The sequence below is a fragment of the Megascapheus bottae genome, chromosome 32, assembly GCF_031878675.1.
Source record: "Megascapheus bottae isolate mThoBot1 chromosome 32, mThoBot2.hap1, whole genome shotgun sequence".
Lineage (NCBI taxonomy): Eukaryota > Metazoa > Chordata > Mammalia > Rodentia > Geomyidae > Megascapheus > Megascapheus bottae.
In genome coordinates this window covers 4932249-4952218 of record NC_143540.1, presented here as the reverse complement: position 1 = coordinate 4952218, position 19970 = coordinate 4932249, and the positions used below count along the sequence as shown (strand labels likewise).

Sequence of the window (19970 nt, the reverse complement as noted above, 5' to 3'; positions counted from 1 at the left end):
CCCAAAGCTGGAAACTCTAGCCCCAGAAACTGTGTCTCCTAGCAGAGCTCCCTGATCAAATTAGTTTGGGAACTCTGTGATGCCTACACAAGCCTTTGTGTGGACCCAGGGATTCCCGATTTTACAGAAACTGGCTTAAACTCAGTCGAACCCAGACATAGTGATGATGGAACTCCTTTCTATCCACAGTTCAGTCCATAGCTCCCTGTGGGAAGTGCTTAGGCGGTACTCCTAGCCCTTGACAGACTCCAGGCCATGGTCAGGTGCTGGGGGTGAGGTGTTACAGGGCCAGCCATCTGGACCTTATAGAGTGGTGTATTTGGCATTCCTGTCTTACTCTTTTGTCCATGGCCACCTGGAGACACCCCAAGAAAGCCAACTGTGGTGGTGTCACAGGTGCTTGGAATAAGCCTCTGAAGGAGGTAGAACCTCAAAATGACTGATCTTACCCAGCCTTTCTCATAGGAAGCCTCCTGGTCCGAGTCTGGTTGTGGGGACAAAGATAAGAAAGAAAACTGATTTTGACACAGGGCCAGCAGCTGCCCCAGGACCCAGGAGATTCCCAGACAGTGCTGCAAGGTGACTGTAGAGGCTCAGGGGACTAGCACCATCCTGATTCCCCCCTCACCCCTCTGGAGCCGAGATTTCTCTCTGGGTGTACCATGACAGAATCATCACCACCCACCCCTGGTTTGTGTGTCCAATGGCAGCCATCCTCCAGCTAGCCCCTCAGAATGGGACATACCCTGGAAGATGCCTACCCAGAAATTTCTTAGTGCCCTTTCCCCCAGAGATTCTGGGTCCTGCCACTGTCTAACAGGAGTCAACAGGCAATAAAAGTAGATTTGATGTGGATTTATACAAAGCAGGTTTCCACTTAGTGTACTCTCCTCTGGCTCCAATTTAAAAGAAGGATGACATGCCTAAAATAGGCTGTAAACCCTATTTTACTATTTTTTCCCTTTCTTGGTTCCATTTTACAATGGTTAACATTTTTAATACTGAAACACCCACAACGGTTTATGGTTCATTAAATCTACTACCCGAGCAGGTCCTATAAGGTACAGATACAATTTTTTTACATAAATATAGTTAAAATACCCAGTAACATTAACTAAATTATTCTAATTATCAAGTGCAACAATTGGAAGAAGTACTGAGCTACCCTGATGATATCTGGTATATTAAGGTTGGGGGAAAACTGAGGCAAGACAAGTAAGGAGCAAAAGCAAACCAAAAAACAGAAACCCAGGCTGTCTTTCATCCCATTCGATGTTTCTTCCTCTGCCTACTACCTTGCATACATTTGGCATTCCACTGAAAGTTTACATCATTCTGAACTGTTTTGCTGCTTCCTATAATGGGCTGCTTTGTTAATGGAAGGACTTAATCTTTGGCCTTGGGATGACTTCTGACACAGGAGCCTTCTCCTCCTCCCACGTCCATGTTAATCAATCATGATGCTCTTCCCTCCAAACCCAGAGGTGGCCCCAGACTCAGTGTCTCAGGAAGTCATTGCCAGTCATCTGGGAAATTGACTCATGAAACCAACTCTGTGTGTGTTCTTGGGAACTGACCCTAGAGAAGGCCCAGAACTTACCATGAGCATCTTTTCCTCCAGGCTGCCGGGGTCTTGTGTTTCCATTTTTGTCGCCTTGCAAACCTGTAATATTCCAGTGGTTCAGAAGAAACAAATACAAACACAAATGACTCTCTCTGCAGCAGTGCTGGCTTCTGACGCCTCTTCAATCATTTTTCACACTTTCTTCTTCCCATCCTTTCCTACCGTAGAAGTGCTATTAGAATTTGCCATGAACTTCCTGGTGAAGAAGAGAAGACTGGAAGCCAGGAGTGGATGGATGATGGAAAAGGGAATTGTGGTCTCAGAGCAGAATCAGAGTATTCTCTGAACTTAGTATATCGAATTATATGCAAGGAGCCTGGACTCAACTCTTTCCTGAATCCTTGTGCCAGCTCAGAACACAGCCGGGGTTGCTGACGGCATGAACCAGTTCCCCCCAGAGAATGCCAATACTAAGACCAACCATGGATAAAAGTAAAACTAGAGGAGGAGAGGGCAGTTTGTTTGGCCCTGAGAAACTCAGAAGGCCTAAGAATTTATCCAAGGGCAAGTGAACTCTGAATTCAGGATGGTTAAGGCAGAATGGTCAATAGTTATTAGATTCCATGTGTAAAAAACACCAAATAAGGGAACTTTTCTTGCTGATTTGAAAGCAGGTCAGGTGGGTCTCTAATGGAACGAGTGGAGTTGGTGGGTGGGAATGCCAAAGTGAATAGCTTATGCCCATAAAAGCCACTTTAAGCTGTTAAATAAAACAATGGAAGGTTGCAGACACACGTACACACATGCCATTCTGAGAAGCAGCTGTTCCATTGTTTCTCACATTTATGTTTGGTTTCCACTTCTACCATCTAATGGAATAATGGTACTTCTTTGATAAATACTCAAGCTAATGCTTCTTGTGAACTTAGGATTTCTGGTTCAGATTTCATTTCCACTATTTTTTTCGTTCTTTTTCTTTTTGGCACTGTGGTTTGAACTCAGGGCCTCCGGTGCTCTGGCACTGAGCCACACTTCCAGCTACTTTTACTGTTTCATTGACTCTCATAACAGTCTCATCGCTTTTTTTATAGATGAAGAAATTGCATCCCAAAGCTGGGTTAAGCTATGTGCTTAAAGTGTACACAGCTGAGAAATGGACCCCAGCCACTGGATCTCAGAGCCACACTAGTTTGCCCTCCTGAGATCCTAACAGCAGATAGCCTCAGAGGACTTGAGCGCCCTGAGTGGACATGCAAAGGATTTGAGCCTTGCCACTCTGCCACCTCCCTTCCTTGGCCCACCTTCTTCCTGAGGCCCATTGGGCCAAGAGATGAGCACATACAAGATGAAGAGGGGTGTGGAGGGGGCGTTGTAGTCTTTTCTGTACACAGGCACTGAGAGTAACTAAGTACAGGCTTCAGAGTCGAACCTAGGTTCTGACCCATCTGGGTAAACCTGGGCAGTTATATTACCTTTCCGAGCCTTGCGTTGCTGCTCTGAAAAACATGGGGATAATATTGCATATGTTAAAAGGTTATAAGATTAATGAATGTTAAGTGCTAGGTTCTTGGCAGTTCAACAAAATGACACCAGCCACAATTAAATGCACTTTTAGTTGCATGCCCTATGTCACCCAGGTCTAATCCCAGAGATACAAGACCACTCCTCCCCATCCTTCAGGTGTTAGGCTGGGGTCTGATTCATGCTGCTATCCTCTCTCCTCCCCGTGAAAGCCCCATCTGATGAGCAGCGCTGTACGTACTTACGTTTGGCCAAGGAGAACTTCTTGAGCAGCTGTGGCATGGCGTCACAGGGGTGGACCTCCACCGTGAGCTGTGTCCCTGGAGAGAAGGGCGAGGGTATTCTTAGATGCAGCCAGGACACACTCACTAGCCCGTGACAGGTATTCAAATAACAAAATATGATTTATTTCAATGCTGTTTCCCCCCCCCCTTTTCTTTTATGGTGGTACAGAGGTTTGAACTATTCAATCATGGCTTTGCACTTGTTAGGCAAGCACTCTGCCACTCAGGTCACACCTCTAGCCCTTTTGTGTTTATTTGTTTCTTTCAGATAGGGTCTCAAGCTTGTTTTCCTGGGTTGACCTTGGATGACAGTTCTCATACCTACATTTCCCACAGGGCTGGAGATGACAGGGATGAGCCACTCTGCCTGGCTAGAGCTTTCCTTTGAATATACAAGTAATTCTGGTTTTGTTTTTTGTTGTTGTTGCTGTTGTTCAGAACCCCCAAGCCAAGCAGTTTCTGGATCTGGGCAAAATGGCAAAAACACTCCACCCCCCTCCCTCTGCCACTCAGTGTAACTATCCATTCTAGACAGCTTGCCTGTAAAAACTGTCTGCAGACTGGGAGGTGAGAAACTGAGGCAGACGGTGGAGGAAGACCAGGATGTAAAAGGCATCACCAAACGGGCAAGTGAGTTTTCCCTTCTTTTTCCCCCCCTCAGCCTGGACTCAGAAGAGTTGCAGGGAAAAAAATAAACAAACACCGAAGAGAAGTCTTCTCTGTGCTGAGTGAGAAAGGGGGATTCTACAAGTCAGAGAATGGTAGGGGGTGGGAGGCATTCCTTTTTCCTGTTGCTTCCTAACTTGGCTACCCCAACAATGGTGTTAGTGGTCAGACAAACATCCAAGGCTCTCCCAGAAAAACATGGGCCCAAGAGTGTGAAGGCCAATATTCATTTAAAAAAAATTTGCTGATTGCCCCCAATTTTATACATAGGTATAGGAAGTACATGATAGAGAAATGAAAGACATAGATCTTGTTTTTATTTGTTCATTAGTTTGTTCATTTTGGGCGAGGGGATCAGAAAGATACGAAGACATGGGAGTTGAAGGGAGTCATTCTGTACCTCATGTCAGAGCCAGCATGAAAGCGACTCATTTAGAACCTAGTCTGGACCCACAAGCTTCTCCCCCCTGCAATTTCCAATCCCTTTTCTCCTGTCTGCAAAACTCCTTGTCCTTTAGAGTCAGGCCTGATATCCAGTGTGCTCCTGGCTCCCCCACAGCTGAGCTGCTGCCTAGTCTGCCTCAAGGACACCATAGGGTTCTCAGTGGAGTCCTGCTCTTATTTTCACAGATGTGTGGAAGCTTTCAGAGGCTTCTCTCATTGCTAGAATGCCCTTGGCCTGGTTACCCGGTCTCAAGGTGAACAGCATTCACTAGATGGTTTCATGTATCCAAAAGGTGTGAAATGGAGTGAGTAAGCTGACTCCTAATACTCTTGTATTAAGTAAGACTCCAAATGTAAGAAGAAAAATGCTAATTATGACCCATCTCTAATAGTAGTCATCCTTTCAAGAAAGACTCCAGTTGAGTCTAAACTTTAAGTGTAATTAGATACCATTACACTGATTATGACTCTGAACCATAATGGCCAAATGTGAAGGAGACCCTTCCTGGGACTTTAGGTTTCCTGGTGGGCCTCTCATAACATTCCCCCTCAGCCCATCCATCGTCACCCCAATAACATCTCTGAAACTACAGCTCTGGCTAGTTTAGTGAAAAGATTTTAGAAATTTTTTCTTTCTAATCCTGTGAAGGTACTTCCAGACCCTTTCCTTAAATTCTCCAGACTCAACTGCCTGAGCCCTACCCTTTCAGAATGGAGATGTGTATGGACCACCTCACCTATGAGTGTGCTGCTTTGTGGAGACTCCTCCCACCTGATATCTTCTCTTTAAATCGATTTGGGCTTCAATCAGGATTTGTCTAAAGGCTTAATTTTTCTCAGAATACCTAATGTAGGGAGGGCAATCAGGTTTTGTGTTGTTAATTAAATCTGACTGATTGAAAGTGGCTGCCCAGAGCATTGGTCAATTAACAAACACCATCAGGCGTGTGTGTGTGTGTGTGTGTGTGTGTGTGTGTGTGTGTGTGTGTGTGTGTGTCCGAGCCCTGGAATTGGTGCTAGATACTTACCAACATTGACCTAAGGTATGCACTAACTCTCTATTAACAGGTTATTTATTATTAATTATTTCCAAAGCAGAATTGGAAATATTTTTCTGCAGCAGCTCAGAACCAGGAGGTCTCAGTTAAAGAGTACTTGTAATGTTGACAAGGCCTTGGTTAGGTATTCAGCAGAGTTGTGCTATTTTTCTGCCCCAGCAGGCTGTCTTTGGGAGGTGGTGAGCTAGGACAATGCAGGAGCTAGCATGCTAGCAGGTAATGGGACTGTCCAGCTCTCTAGTCCATCACTGGGGCACCATCCTCACTGGGTGTTAGCAGATGCACCATAAAAGCCCCGCTCAACATCCCTGGTTATGAGATGGCTATTTAGTGCCCTGTAATTTAGATCTGAGCCTGCCTAGGTGCCCGTTGCTATGTGTAATGAAGGTGTCCTTTGCAGCCCTGGCTGTCCCTAGCTTCCAGTGAGCTCTTGAAAATACAGCCCCATTCAGGATCTTTGGGGTAGGATGGGCTCTCTGAGAAGTCCCAGGCCTGGAATCATGATGTGTGATCAAAGAAAGCCTTTGCTCTGTTTGCATGGGGGTAAGACTGAAGACCTAGAAACACAGAGAACTTCCTTTCTCTCTCTTTCTGTTTCTCAGAACTGGGATCAAACACAGGAGTGCTCTACCCCTGAGCTCCACCCCAAGTTCCACCTGCTCTATTTTAAATAGTTCCTTGTAATAGACTGTGAAGACCAGCCTCTAAAGATATCCGTGCCAGAATTTCTGGAACCTGAGAGCATTACCTTCTCTACCAGGATGATTTTGAAGATGTAATTAAACTAAGTTTCTTAGGACAGAGAGATTATCCTGTATTATCTGGTTGGCCCCTAAAGGCAACCACATACAACCTTATAAGAGGAAGACGGGGAGAGATTTGGTTATTTATAAGGAGAAAAGGCAATGTGATAATGAACTCAGAAACCGGAATGACACAGCTACAAGCCAAGGAATGCTGGCAGCCTGTAGAAGCAGAATGTAGAGGCAAGGAATGGACTTTCCTCTAGACCTTATAAAAGTGCCCAGCTGACAGGTTGACTTGAGCTTACTTGTTTATTGGCTACAACATCTCCAGGAAACAGATACACCCCATTACCTGTGTCGTTCCTGATCTCTTTATTTTCTCCTTTAGGCTTACCCTGAATCTCTGTTTTATTTGTTAGGATTGGTATCCATTTTCCCTCACTAGGACATGCTCTCCACAGGCCTTGAAGCTGTGTCTTTCTTGTTCCACAAGTGAGGTAGGCATTGCTCATCCCCTCTCTTTCTAACAGGGTATTCTGAGTTTTGCTTTGTGGTGGGTGATGCAAGATAAGTGGTGGTAGGGCCTTGGCTTGCATTCGTGTTCAGATCTACCCTGGCAGATCTTGGTGGCCCCAGCAACTAGGCTGTAAGGGCTTGTCCTAGCGTTTCTAGATAAAAGGGATACTGAGACAGACTGCAGAGTTGTCCCCCTTGAACCAGTGACCCAAGTTGGCTTTCTCTTTCTTACTACCCGACAGTGCCTTTCTACAGAGAGGCTGGGTCAGCCCATGCTTTGCAAAGCAATTCCCCAAGGGGTTCCAGATCTCACATAACCATCTGCTTCAGGTGGAGTGAGCTGCCTGTCCATAGATGCAATCATTTAATTTCTGTGTAGGGTAAGACATCAGTCCTAAAAGCCAGGGTGATATTCATGCCAGAATCCAGGGAAGGCTTGGAAACACGAGCCAGCAAGGGAAAGCCAGCAGGGGGAATCCAGATTCTAGGGGAGACACAGTAGTTGACCCAGGAGCCAAGTGAAGGTTAATAGCCGAGAGCTTAATGGGGAAGAAAAAGGCAAAGGCTTAAGGCTCTAACTCTTGCTTATCATGTGATTTTTGGATTCTTGATAGCCTTTTCCTGCCTCAGTTTCTTGCTTTGTAAAATGAAGGCACTGAGAATACATATCAAATAGGATTACTGTGAAGCTGAGGGAACATGAGAATAAATGGTTCCGTCGAGTAGGTGCCGGACACAAGGTCAGTACTGGATAAATGCTAACTGTGGTGATGATAAGATGGTGATGGTAATGAGAGGGTTCTGTGGCTTAAGGATTTTATACCTTGACCCCAGGTGAAAAGCAAGGCTTGAATCACACAGTCTCTCAGTGTTTCCTCTGGGATCCACGGGGAGGACACAGATGTTCCCATCCCCATGGGGCAGAAAAGATCTGACCCCCAAGCTCCATATCCTGGATGGTCTCCTGGCCCAGGCAACAGAGGCAGGAGTTTGAGCTACAAGGAAATGCACAAGGCACAGTGATTCCCTTACCTTGGTTTTCATAGGAAGTGATGACCTGCGGCTGCTGAGGGTGCTGCTTCTCTTCCAGGCTTGCTATTTAAGGAAGACAGAGAGGATTGCAGTGACCACTGCGGCCATGGTGGAATTTTCCCCTGGCAGAGCAGGGAGCTGTGTACATTTATAAGAAAGGCAAGGCGGTGGGGACTGAGCACATCCACAGGCCTGAACCAAACGTGAGCTTACTCATAAGCGGATCCCCATGGTGTGCACACTGGTAAACTGTTACCAGTCCCCGCACACAAAGGCCTGTGGACATGTGGACACGTACCCCTTCCGCCTCTCAGCATGAGCCATCACTCCTGACTTCATAGCCCCAGTGACAGTCTCCAAAACCTTTTCTCACCAACGCATGTCTCACGGGCCCTTCCACCTTTCTGTGAGGTAGGCTGAGAGGTTCTGACTCAGGAATAGAACCCCGAGTTTCCTGGTTCTTAGCTCAGGCTCCTGACTCCCTCTGCCCAGAAGAGCACAGCAGCTTGTCCCCCTACTACATCCTGGTAGTTGAGAACAAAAGACAGCTTGGTTTAGCTTTTCAAACATTGTAGGACACCCATTTTATGCAAATGCTCTCCACCCTTCTGTAAATATTCCTCTCCCTGGCATCAGAGCCATGCCTTGTTCTTGCCATAGACCGTCAAGTGGGAAACATCCTCTGAGAAGGATGGCATTACCGTTATCCTTCTTTTATAGCTGGTGCTGTGGTCGTGTCGTGGTCTCACTGAGGTTGGGGGTGGGAGATTGGTGACTAGGAAGAGGGCCAAAATTATGGTGGAAGGAGGTTCTGCTACCATTGCAACCCTAGCCTTCTATCATCTCCCTCTACCTCCTACTGGCCTACAGTGGGCTTGCTACTGGAAGTGACTACCAGGACCACAGTGCCTCAGCCTTTGGGATGCTGGCCTGAACAGATTCTGTTCATATGACTGCCCTGTGCCGCCAATCAGATTTTGGCCACTTAGTGTTCCCATGAACACTAAGCAAGCAAAAGCCAGTCCAGTGGGTGGGTGAGGCACTGAGCTGGGATAAGCTCATAAGTCACCTGACAAGGCCTTGTACCAGAGAAGCTCATTTGCTTCAGTCTTCTGTAAACAGGCTCCACAAGGCCTCTGAGGCCTCCAGGTCTTGGTTGATCAGTTCAGGGTGATGTGGCATGATAGAGTCCTAAGGCTTCCTGAGACCTCTGGGACATAGCTGGCTATCTGAGACCCAGGTCCACTGTGCTAAGTTCAGGGTGATGTGGCATGCTAGGCTGGAGCCCAGGCTAGCCTCAGGAGAAGAGAGTGAGGCTTCTTCCTGTGGGCACAGCTGGCTGCATCTCTGGGAGGAAATAGGATCTGGGAAGGGAATCCTCAAGGAGGGTGATTGGCTGGCATAGCTGTCATGGGGTATTTATAGTCTGGGCTGCACAATTGGTTTCCCTCTAGCTGTAGGACACCAGTCACTGTGCTGCTAGGCAGACTTTGGCCTGGACCCACAAAGCAGCCAATCACAGCAAGGGAAGCTCGTTGCTGGGCAAGCTATAGGGGAGGGAGGGGGTAGGCAGCTCTGCCCAAGCACCTGCTGTTTCCAAAAGTTTGAAGTGTTCCAAGATTCCCCCCCCTCTCCACCCTTGCCAGCACCCAAGCCCAAGGAGCATACAGAATACCAACAGGGTGGGAAATGTGGCCCATGTTTGACCACATTTATATGCATTCTACCAGCACAAACTATCAGCTGCCTTCTGCTAGTTACTAGCAGACTTGGGTACCAGCAAGGAGGGTATGGGGTAAAGTCAACCTCAATGCTTGTACTCTGAATCTTGGTCTCTGAAAACACAGAAAGAAGCTATAATTTTAATTTATGCTTGCGTGGAAACATACCACTAAGAAATGAAATGTTTTACTTAATTACATGTATTGGTGGAGTGGTAAAACAGTCATCTTTTCTGGATTCAAGACCTCTTTAGAGCCTCTCTTCAGCCCTGAATTTACCCTAAGCGCTTAGTTCTCAGGATGGTTCCACTCTCGACCTTCAAGGCACTACTTTCTTTATTCATTGTCTGTGGATAGACACATGGCATCAGTGCCCACTTTACATATTTTACAAGAGTTTTGTGATTGTCTCATGATAATTCCAATACTAATTTGTGTTTTGCTACATCTTTCTACTAACTCCCCATATCCTCTCCCTCTCAATCAGGAATCTAGAAGATGATCAAAATAGGATGAACTCAGTAGATTTTCAGTCTGTGGAGAAGACTTCAAATGAATGTCTGACAACTCAGTCAAGGTAAGAGACAGCTACGATAAACAAGAATACTGTGATTTTGTGTGTGTGTGTGTGTGTGTGTGTGTGTGTGTGTGTGTGTGTGTGTATCCACTATGCTGGCTTAGCATGTAAACCTTCATGGCTATTTCTGTGGCAGGCTTTTGGAGGTCTGATTCTTATTATAATCCTCACTAGCCTATACTATACTTTCTCTGGTTATGGCATCTGCTTCACTAGAGCTGGTTATCATCTGACAACAAAGAGGCCATTGTACTGATGCATGTTTCCTGGCTAGGATGCACCCTGATAGTACCGAAGCAGAGTCTTGAAGATGACTGCTACCCATGAGCAGGGCAGGGGCCAACAGGAAAGCTTGCCAGGATTTTGAGACTCTGTGGCTGTAAGTGGTATTACAATTGTTATGGTGATATATGTCCATGAAGACAGGGCTTCTTGACTCTTCCTCACTGTTTCAAAAATTGTTCCTGGCAGATGGTAAAACTAAAGATATTTGTTGAGAGAATGAATTTACTTTTAGAAACTTTGTCACTGTCAAAAGGATGGCAGAGCATAGTTATTTGGTCCTGTTTGGTTTTAGTCCCATTTCATCATTTGTGGAAGGCTGCATGACTGGGGTTCAAAGAGCCAGTCATCTGAGTCCAGGGCTCACATGATAGGTCTGATGCCTATTATGTGCATTGCCATCCATATTTGTCCCTAAAGGCTGGACTAATGAGTCTACAAGGGACACCAAAACAAGTCCCCTATAGTCAGCCCATCTGTAGATTTCTGAGAGATCCTGAGGCTGCAAGGACAGTAGATGCCTGGCACCAGAGTGAAGAGGGTTCAGTTCATTTCTTATTATATTCTGGGTCTTAGGCCAGCAAGGTTCTACAGAGCCCTTACCTAGTGTCTCTAGACAGGACACAGAATAAAAACTGTCCTCTCTGTCTGGAAAATATTTCAAGAGATGGAGAGCCCTGATGATCAAGCACCCCTGCTTCTTGTGTGGGGACATACTTGAACCTCACCACCCCTGGGGAAGGCTTAGTCCTCCCTTGCCAGTCTTCACCTATAACCTACCAGCAAACAAGCAAGTGCTCAAGTTCATAGCATTGCTCCTCAGCGATAGCCTCTAGGAGAGCAGGGGCCTGGAAGCCAGAGGAAACTTTCCAGATTTACAGTGGCCCTAGAGTCCTGTCTTGAGTCATAGATAGCCACTCTTTACTTAGTGTCTTAAGGACAGTCTTCAAATAAATGGAACCCAACCTTTCCATTTACTTTTCAATGTATTGAGTTATAGAGATCTCACAGAAAATAGGAAGAAAAAGAGATTTACCCTGGAAGTCATTTTCTTCTAATTTCTGCCACTTCCGGATTCCGTTTCTGACACCTTGGAATTCTGTGAAATAACAAGGACTGACATGAGGGCCTCTGCTGAAGGGCAAGAGTCATGCCTCCATTGTGGGCTTCTCTGAGTTAAATGAGGCTAGTAGAACCTGGTTGTCTCAGATCCCAAGGAATGCCACCCTCAGTATCAAAAAGCACTAAATAAAATGCTAACACAGTTGTTTTCAGTGGCGGTTGAGGCTGGTTGCAAGGGTTACCAGGGGAAGTTTTGCAGTACAGATGCCCATTTCCTACTTCCACATCTCTAACACATAGATATGAAAGCAACATCTGGAAGACACCGGCTATTCCTTTTTCCCACTTATTTCTCTGTACATGTTGCTTGTAGACTCGATGTCTTATAAGGTACTCCTATGGGAATGGGAGGTAATAGTTGCTTTCCCTCCCAGCTTCCCTTGCAGCTAGAGCATGGACACATTGGTCCACTGGGTACACTTATATCCTGAGCTGGTGCGGATGCAGTGTGAAAGGGAAGGGAAGGGATGCCATTTCACTGGGGCAACCCGAAGTGGTAGCTTCCAAGTCAAGATCCTGGCATGAACCTGACATACATCCTGGCCGTGGGAGTTACTGCAGTCAAAGTGAGCCACTCGTGTGGAAGGAGTATCTAGTGTGCCTTGGTAACCCTGGAGATTTCCTCACCATCCTGCTCTGTGGCACACAGAGCAGATCCATCCTTTTGGGGACTGTTCCTAGAAGCTCAGCCTGCAGTGTGACTCTGTAAGCTTTGATACTCAGAAGCCCCCAGTTCCTCTGGGGGCAGTTCTGCAGTGTCTCCCTGCTTCCCCACAGGATGAAGCAGAGTGCACAGGTACATAGATTTTTTTTTTGTTCCAGTCCTGGGCTTGAGCTCAGGGCCTGAGCACTGTCCTTGGACCTTCTCAAGGCTAGTGCTCTACTTGAGCCTCGGTACCACTTACAGCTTTTTTCTATGTATGTGGTACTGAGGAATCAAACCTGGGTCTTTGTGCATGTTAGGCAAGCACTCTACCATTAGGCCAAACTCCCAGCCCCATACATAGACTTTTGCTAGACTTGAGGCTCTTACAGATTTGGTGCAGACAGCTTTAGAATCTCTCTTCTATGGCTGCAGGAAGTGCTTTCTGAGCCGGTATGGTTATAAGAAAATGACTACAAAAGTACTAGAGCCCCAGAGGACAGGAGCGAGGTCATCTGCTGGCAGAACTGCAGGCCAAAATCCCTGGTGACCAGCTCTCTCCTGCATCTCCTTTCCTGTTCCTTGGATGCCTTTCTGACATAAGGCCACTGTGTCTGTCTGTACTGTGAAAGTAACTGAACTTCATTCTTCTGACATTGGGCTCAGGCAAGGAAGAGTCGTCCTGGAGGGCATAATGGCTCTGCAGAGGTGTTAGAACCTGGGGTTTGTGTGGGGTGTCATGCACATCTGCAGGGGACCTGGGAACAAGTGGTTTTTCTGTCTTTGGCTGTGTCCTGAGGAGTGGGCCTGCAAGCTGGCTTAATCTGTGTTTTCATCTAGACAGCCCAGCAGACCTTGAAGGTCAGGTACTCCCTTCTCCTCCACTCTGGTGCAGACTGTTTGTGGAATTGGTGATGTGTTTGTCTTCACTGCCACGGCATCTTCAAGAAAGTGCCAGCATCTAAAAAAATTGCCAGTATTTATCAAGGAGAGGCACCTTTAGCCTTGACTCATGGCCGTGGCTCCTGTGAGGCACACTGGTCTGCTGTCTGGAGCCTTGACCCCTCGTGGCTACTATCATGACCAGTGTTCTTCTCCATGTTTCTCGCTCTCTCTCTCTCTCCCCCCTCTCCTCTTTTTCTCTTTCTCTCTCTGATGTCAGAGTCTGGGACAGATGTGATTATGGGAGCCTGGGAATTGGGAGCTCCTGCACCTCACCACCACACACTAGGGGAAATCTTCTGGATTGTGGTGCACACGGTAGGGGTGGTCTTATGTTGATTCTGAAGCTGATGATTCTGCTGTTTCCTGCCCATGAAGACCTAGGGTCTTGAAGCAGGGCTGAGGAGTAAACAACTCAAGTAAACAGTCCCAGGCCCCCCTAATCTTTTCCAAGTCTGTCTACAAGCTCACTCCTCTAGCCGATTTCTTTTCCTTGATTGCCTCCACACGATCTCCTTGGGCCACTTTCAGTCTGTGGCTGGTAGGGCAAGGATGCCCACAGAACCACCACTTGTCTGAGGAAGAACAGCAGCAGGACTGCTGAGGAACTCTAGAGATGGAGTGGAGTGGAAGCAAAGTAATTTTCTGCACAATGTCAGGTGTCATTCTTAAAGAAGGTGCACAGACTAGTGTACCCAGAAACTAGCGTTGGTGCAGGCTTCCTCAGAGACCCAGGACCCTGAGGCCTCCCTCTTTAAAAATAAAAAATAAAACAAAAAAACCATGTACATGCTATTTGCATTGTGCACCTTGAGAATATAGGGGCCCGCCTTCTTCCACAGGCACTCAGCAACCAGGCACTTTGGGAGTTTTCGCTTCTAGACCCAGTCTGTGGGACCAGCAAAATTAACCAACAAGTTCAAGTGGGGACAGTAGATTTCAAAACCCCACCCCACATGCACCTGCACTCCTTCATCTCTTTCCTACCTTCTAGCCGCCAGAGGGCATGGCTCAAGATAGAGGAAACTGAGGCAGTTAAGTTGTGAGGCCACCCCAGAAGCTCCTTATCTTAAAGTGTGACTGGGTCCATAGCTTCCCCGAATTTGTCTGGATATTGAGTTGGGGGGGGCGGGGAGAGCAGGCCTCTCACACACCAGTCAACCAGAGGCTCTGGCTCCCTTCCTGCGGGGCATCTTCCGTCCCTGTTGTACACCCTACAGGGAAGCGAAAGGTTTCCCGGGTGACAAGCACCCCACAGGCCTTGCAAAGGGAGTCAACCTGGGACAATTGCTGGGCTGGGCTGCGGCGTTGCCAGGGGACACCGGTGCCATGGCGCCGGGGCATGGGCAGCAGTGAGGGGAAAAGGGCTGGGCTCATTCAGGGCACATGGAGCGTCCCCTGGGCAGGGAGGGAGAGGAGGTGCCCAGAGCCCTCCGGAGCCAGCCCGGGCGGGCCGGGCGCGGCGCGCGGGTTACCTCCTTGGCGCCGCAGCAGCGCGCCAGGGTCAGCCTGCGGGTCCAGGTGCATGCCCTGCGCGGCGGCGCGGCGCTTCTCCGAGTGCACTATCAGCAGCATGTCGATGGACACGGCGTGGCTGTCCTTGTTCAGCTCCATGGTGCCGCCTCCCTCCCGGCCGCTCCCTCGCTGCTGCTGCGGCTGCTCGCGAGGCTGCCTGCCTTGCAAATGGCCCCCGTGCGCGGCGCTGCCCCGGCGCGGGACAGGGCCAGGGCGAGGGCGCGGGAGAGGGCGCGCCAGCCCGATCCGATCCGCCGGGCGCAGCATTTTGCTGACTCTGCCAAACATGCCATTAGGACCCGCCTGGGAGGGCGCTACCCTAATGCAGCGGCTCTAAGTCACCTTTGAAAGGAAATCCCCGGGCAGGGCCCGGACCTGCACCCGGGCCACTGTCCCCAGAGGAGACTTGGTTTGCAGAGTTTCCCTCTCCCTTTTTGCACAAAAGCACCGGTCCTGGTCTTCCAGAACTGTTTCTCCATCTGGGCGGGTGCTGCCTCATCCTCACAATTTCCAGGGGAAGGGGTGTGGGTCGACAGCGAGTGGGGGCAGGAACATGGGGGCTCCGGGTGGAATTCCAAGGTGTGCAGAAATTGACCAAGTTTCTACCTTGACTTCATTCTGAGAATGGATTTTGGAGGTCCCCCCCCCTTCTAGGAGGGAGGTTGGCTGGAGGTGGGGACCCCTCCTCCCCTCCCCTGCTCCCAGCATGGCTCCTCCACATCTGGGTCGTGCCCAGTGGGTGTCAAACTAACAATCCTCTTTGGCCTGAAATACAAGTATTAAAATCACCATTCCTTTGGCTCTTGCCCTGTGTGGGAGGGGGAAGGGAAGGAGATGGGTGGTTGGGAGGGAAGAGGAGGAGGAAGAGGAGGAGGAAGAGGAGGAGGAAGAGGAAGAGGAGGAGGAGGAGGAGGAAGAGGAGGAGGAGGAGGAGGCTGGGGCACTGGGAGCTGTCTTTTTGCTGTCAGGGAGCTGGACCTGAGAACCCCTTCTATTTTTAGCCAGGCCTGGCGTGCCCAGCCCACAACAGCAGACATTTGGCTGTAGGTTTGCCTACCATGAGCATCTGCCTGGTAGCTTTTGGCACTACAAGGACCACCCAGTGGGGCACAATTCTGTAATTCGAATTTTCATCATTGATAAATACTGCCCACATGGAGGCCTTCGCTTTGGGAACCCCCCCCCCCCATCACAGTGGAGTGTCCTCACGCCACCTCGCAGCAGGGCTGGGGAGAGCTCCCATCTTCTCCTTGGAACTGTCAGCCTCACCCAGCCCTGCATTCCAGAACCAGCGCCACCAGGACTTGCTGGCCATGTGATCAGGGACCCAGCCATTTCTACTCCACTTTTCTCACCGTATCATTGTGGTAATAAAAATTCTCACAGGGCTTTTGTGAGAATGACATGCATGTAAGTTGCCTGGCACATCACTAGTGGTCCTCCAAATGTTAGCTGTTATTACCTTGTCTTAAGGGTGGGGAATGAGACAGGTGGAGTGACGACTCAGTAGTGGAGCTGGGGTGGGGAAGAACAGAGATTTCTGAAGATCTTTTCCCAAGCCTGTAGGCTCAGAGTTTTGTCTGTGTAAAAGCTGTGGTATCACACCTCAGTATCTTCTGTCCACTGGGCATCTTTCATCAGTTTCCAGTAAAGTTGATCTGGGATCCCTCGATAGCTTAGCCTTGTGTGCATGGAGGTAAGTAGAGAGGAGTGCCTTTCCAAGCAGGTTTCCTCATGCTAACACAGATCTTGTTTCTGCCTTACGTGTATGTAAACACACACATGTCAAGCAATAGCTTACCTCCTTCAAAGGAGCTATCTTTCCTCAGAAATAGCAGTTGAGAATTGCTTGTCACAAGGGTTTTTGCCTCTCTTGGATTCTCAGAGGCATAAGACTTTCAGGGAATGTGCAGAGAAGCCATGCATTTCCCCATGGGTGCAGTGGTATCAGTAGGGATAAATAGCAGTGGTGTGGCAGTTGTCACAAGTCGGGAGTTATAAACATTCATCAGTGTGGGATGATTTGATGAAAAGCAACATATCAGGTCCTCATTTCTTATTTTCCTTCAGCTCCTCTGGGGATGAGTGATTTCTTACATAAGGAGCCTCTTTCTTTCTTTCTGTCAGTCGTGGCACTTGAACTCTGGGCCTGGGCATTGTTCCTGAGCTGTTCAGCTCAAGGCTACCACCCTACCCCTGGAGCCACAGTGCCACTTCTGGGTTTCTAGTGGTTAATTGGAGATAAGAGTCTCAACAGTTTTTAGTGCCCAGGCTGGCTTTGAACTGTGATCCTCAGATCTCAGCCTCCTGAGTAGCTAAGATGACAGATGTGACCACTGCACCCAACTTTAGGGAGCCCCTTTCTAGAAACTTTCTACACAGCTTTCTCTGGCTTCTCATGGTGCCATGGCCAGCCTGGATTGCTTCTATTCCTGTGCCTTTGTTTTTGCTGTTACTTCTTCCTGGAAAATCTCTTTGTGTCTCCCTGGCAAGGACATTCTAGTCTTCCTTCAAGGCCTCACACCATTCTTAGCCTCCACCCTGATGCCGAGGTCAAAACGTGTGTGTGTGTGCATGTGTGCGTGTGTGTGTGTGTGTGCGTGTGTGTGTGTGTGCGTGTGCATGTGTGCATGTGCGTGCGTGTGTGTGTGTATGCGCGCGTGCGTGCATGGGTGTGCATGTGTGCGTGCGTGTGCGCGCGCGCACGCGTGTGTGTGTGTGTGTGTGTGTGTGTGTGTGCGCACGCGCGTGCCAGACTAGGCACTTGGTCTTGGTCCTGGGTACTCTTTGAGCTCTTCTGTTCATGACTAATGTTTTACCACTAGAGCCACAGCTCCATTTCCAGATTTTTAGTAATTAATTGGAGATAATAGTCTCATGGACTTTCCTACCCTGGCTAGCTTGAAACTACGGTCCTCATATCTCAGCCTCCTAGGAAGCTAGGATTACAGGTATGAGCCACTGGTGTATTCTGTCACTTGGAATAAATTCTCTCTCTCTCTCTGTCTGCCTGTCTGTCTGTCTGTCTTTCAAAAATAAAATTGGGGGCTGAGATGTAGCTCAGTGACAAAGCATTTGCCTAGCACGTGCAATGTCCTGGGCTCAATCTCCAGTACCAAAAAAAGAAAAGACAAAAAAAATTGGGATTATACTATACAGAGTTTTATATCATGAGTTTTCTCCCCTCTTCAACACATGCAATAAATTGTTTACTAAAACCTCTTAAAAGCCAAGCCGCCTAGTCACCAGTTACATTGCCACAATCCTCTTTTTTACTTTTTAAGTAATAGGATGATAAATATCTTTATGCTCCTACATTTGACCACCACATATCTGGTTATTTCCTTAGAATAGATTCTTGGAAGTGGAATTACTGAGTCAAAGGTTATGACTATTTTAAGGCCTGAGATATATACAATGTCAAATTACTTTCCAGAAAGATTGTACCTATTTGTAATGTCATGAGCTGTAGATATCTGCTTTTCATTCAATATCTCTAACATCAAACATTTTCATTAGGTAAGCCTTTGACATGAAGATTTTCTATACACACTTTTCCTTTTTTTTAAACATAAATTTACTTGTGCTTGCATGTATTCATATGTGTAAGACTTTTGGGGACCTTTATCCTACCGCTTGGACCATGACACAATATTTATTTGGAGAAGAAAGATTCTTCCAATCTACCATAGATCATTATTGTTTTATGGCAAGACTTCTGATGGAAGTCTTTGCCATTTTAAGCTCTGTCCATTTTAAGCTCTTTGAGGACCAGGTCACAGTCTGATTTATTCCTGAATCCTCTCCACACACTCAGCCTCTGTGCTGCATACAGGAGGTACTGAATAAATGTCTGAGTCAAATTGGACAGAATGAGTACTCCCAGCAAGCTGAGACTTCTCCCTGTAGCCTGGAGGGAGAGCAGAACCTCTCAGAGTTTTATAGCATTTCTCTCCTGTATGTTCCTCACAGACCTTCAGGGAATGCTGGGAGAAGGTTAAACGGGGACAAGTACAGAGGTACTTCTAAATCTTTCCTGAGCATGACTTTTGGGGTACATGAGATTGGTACTGAGAGATAACCAGGTCCTTTTGTAGATTTTACCCCAATCGGGTGCTAGAGTTGTGATTTGTGTTAAAACAACAGCAGCAGCAGCAACAACAACAACAACAATTTTTTTTTTTGTTGCTGTTGGTTGTAGGGCTTGAAGTCAAGGACTGAGCACTGTTCTTGGGCTTTCTCAAGGCTAGAGCTCTACCACTTGAGCCCCAGCACAACTGCCAGCTTTTTCTGTGTATGTGATACCAAGGAATCAAACCCTCGTCTTCGTGCATGCTAGGTGAGCGAGCATTCTACCACTAGGCCAAACTCCTGGCCCCAATAGAAACAATTTCTGCTTCCAACCTTTCTGGTTGACATCCCTCCCTGATCTGCCATCAACCTTGTCTCACTGTTTGTGTTCATGACACCTTAATTGACTTTTCATATTTTTCTGTCCATAGCTCATTAAAATCCCATCTTCTTGTGTATAATCTCATATAAATGGGGGACTCACTTCACTCCAAACTCTTAAGTACTGGGAATTTATACTCTAATGCATCTTGGCCTTTTCCTGGGGGATGGAGATGATGAAAATCAATTTGTCTCTCACCACCATATCTAAAATATCTCAAGCAATGCCAACAGAGGTATCCAGTGGCATATGAAAGCCCATGGAGAGATTACCTTTTGGGCTTTGCCAAGTGTATATCACTGAGCTCTTGACATGTCCCTTGCCTGTTCTTCGATGTATCCACCCCTCCACATACATCTGGCTCTGCACATCTGGTGCCTGCCTCAGAGTCCCCTCTGGGCCAGCATCTGGCTTCTGTTCAGAATTCTGCATTTCTGTCTCCAGGAACTTGAGGCTGGATGAATGGATTTGCATCCAGTCTGTTGGCTGAGAAACGATCAAGAGATTTAGTCACACAGTTGTCCTGGTGGTTTCTAGACAGGGCTAGTTAATTCCCACCAACTCTCATGGATTCCACTCATTTCAGTATAAAGAGGACTCATAGGTATCTTTTACATGACTCAGGTTGATATTTGGGCTGGACACTTGAAGGACCCAAGGGGTACTTTGAGTTCTCTGAGCAGGAACCTTCTTCTGGCAAGGGGGAGCTAGTTGTCTAATGGAGTGACAAGCAGGGTCACAGGGATGGCTTTAGAGAGACTGAACAAAGCCACAACCTTTGGATCATGACTGACTGTAGACCCCCAGGGTCCCATGGGGAGGACGTTATTGCCTATCAGCCCCAAGAGAGACAGGCCCAGCAGCCAGGATCCCAGGGGACATGA

The 19970-nt window shown here is 47.7% G+C and overlaps 1 protein-coding gene across 1 annotated transcript in view; it reads right to left on the bottom strand.

Moving 5' to 3' along the window:
- Ky (kyphoscoliosis peptidase) overlaps positions 1 to 14921 on the bottom strand; it is a 28822-nt gene extending 13901 nt beyond the window's left edge. Inside the window, exons 1-7 of the mRNA XM_090323183.1 lie at positions 14594 to 14921; positions 14106 to 14189; positions 11448 to 11510; positions 7832 to 7894; positions 3331 to 3405; positions 3037 to 3060; positions 1601 to 1663 (exon numbers count right to left, since the gene is read on the bottom strand). Of these exons, the coding sequence (XP_090179309.1) occupies positions 1601 to 1663; positions 3037 to 3060; positions 3331 to 3405; positions 7832 to 7894; positions 11448 to 11510; positions 14106 to 14189; positions 14594 to 14921 (700 nt within the window). The remainder of the gene's footprint in view (positions 1 to 1600; positions 1664 to 3036; positions 3061 to 3330; positions 3406 to 7831; positions 7895 to 11447; positions 11511 to 14105; positions 14190 to 14593) is intronic.
- Between the last annotated feature and the right edge of the window lie 5049 nt (positions 14922 to 19970).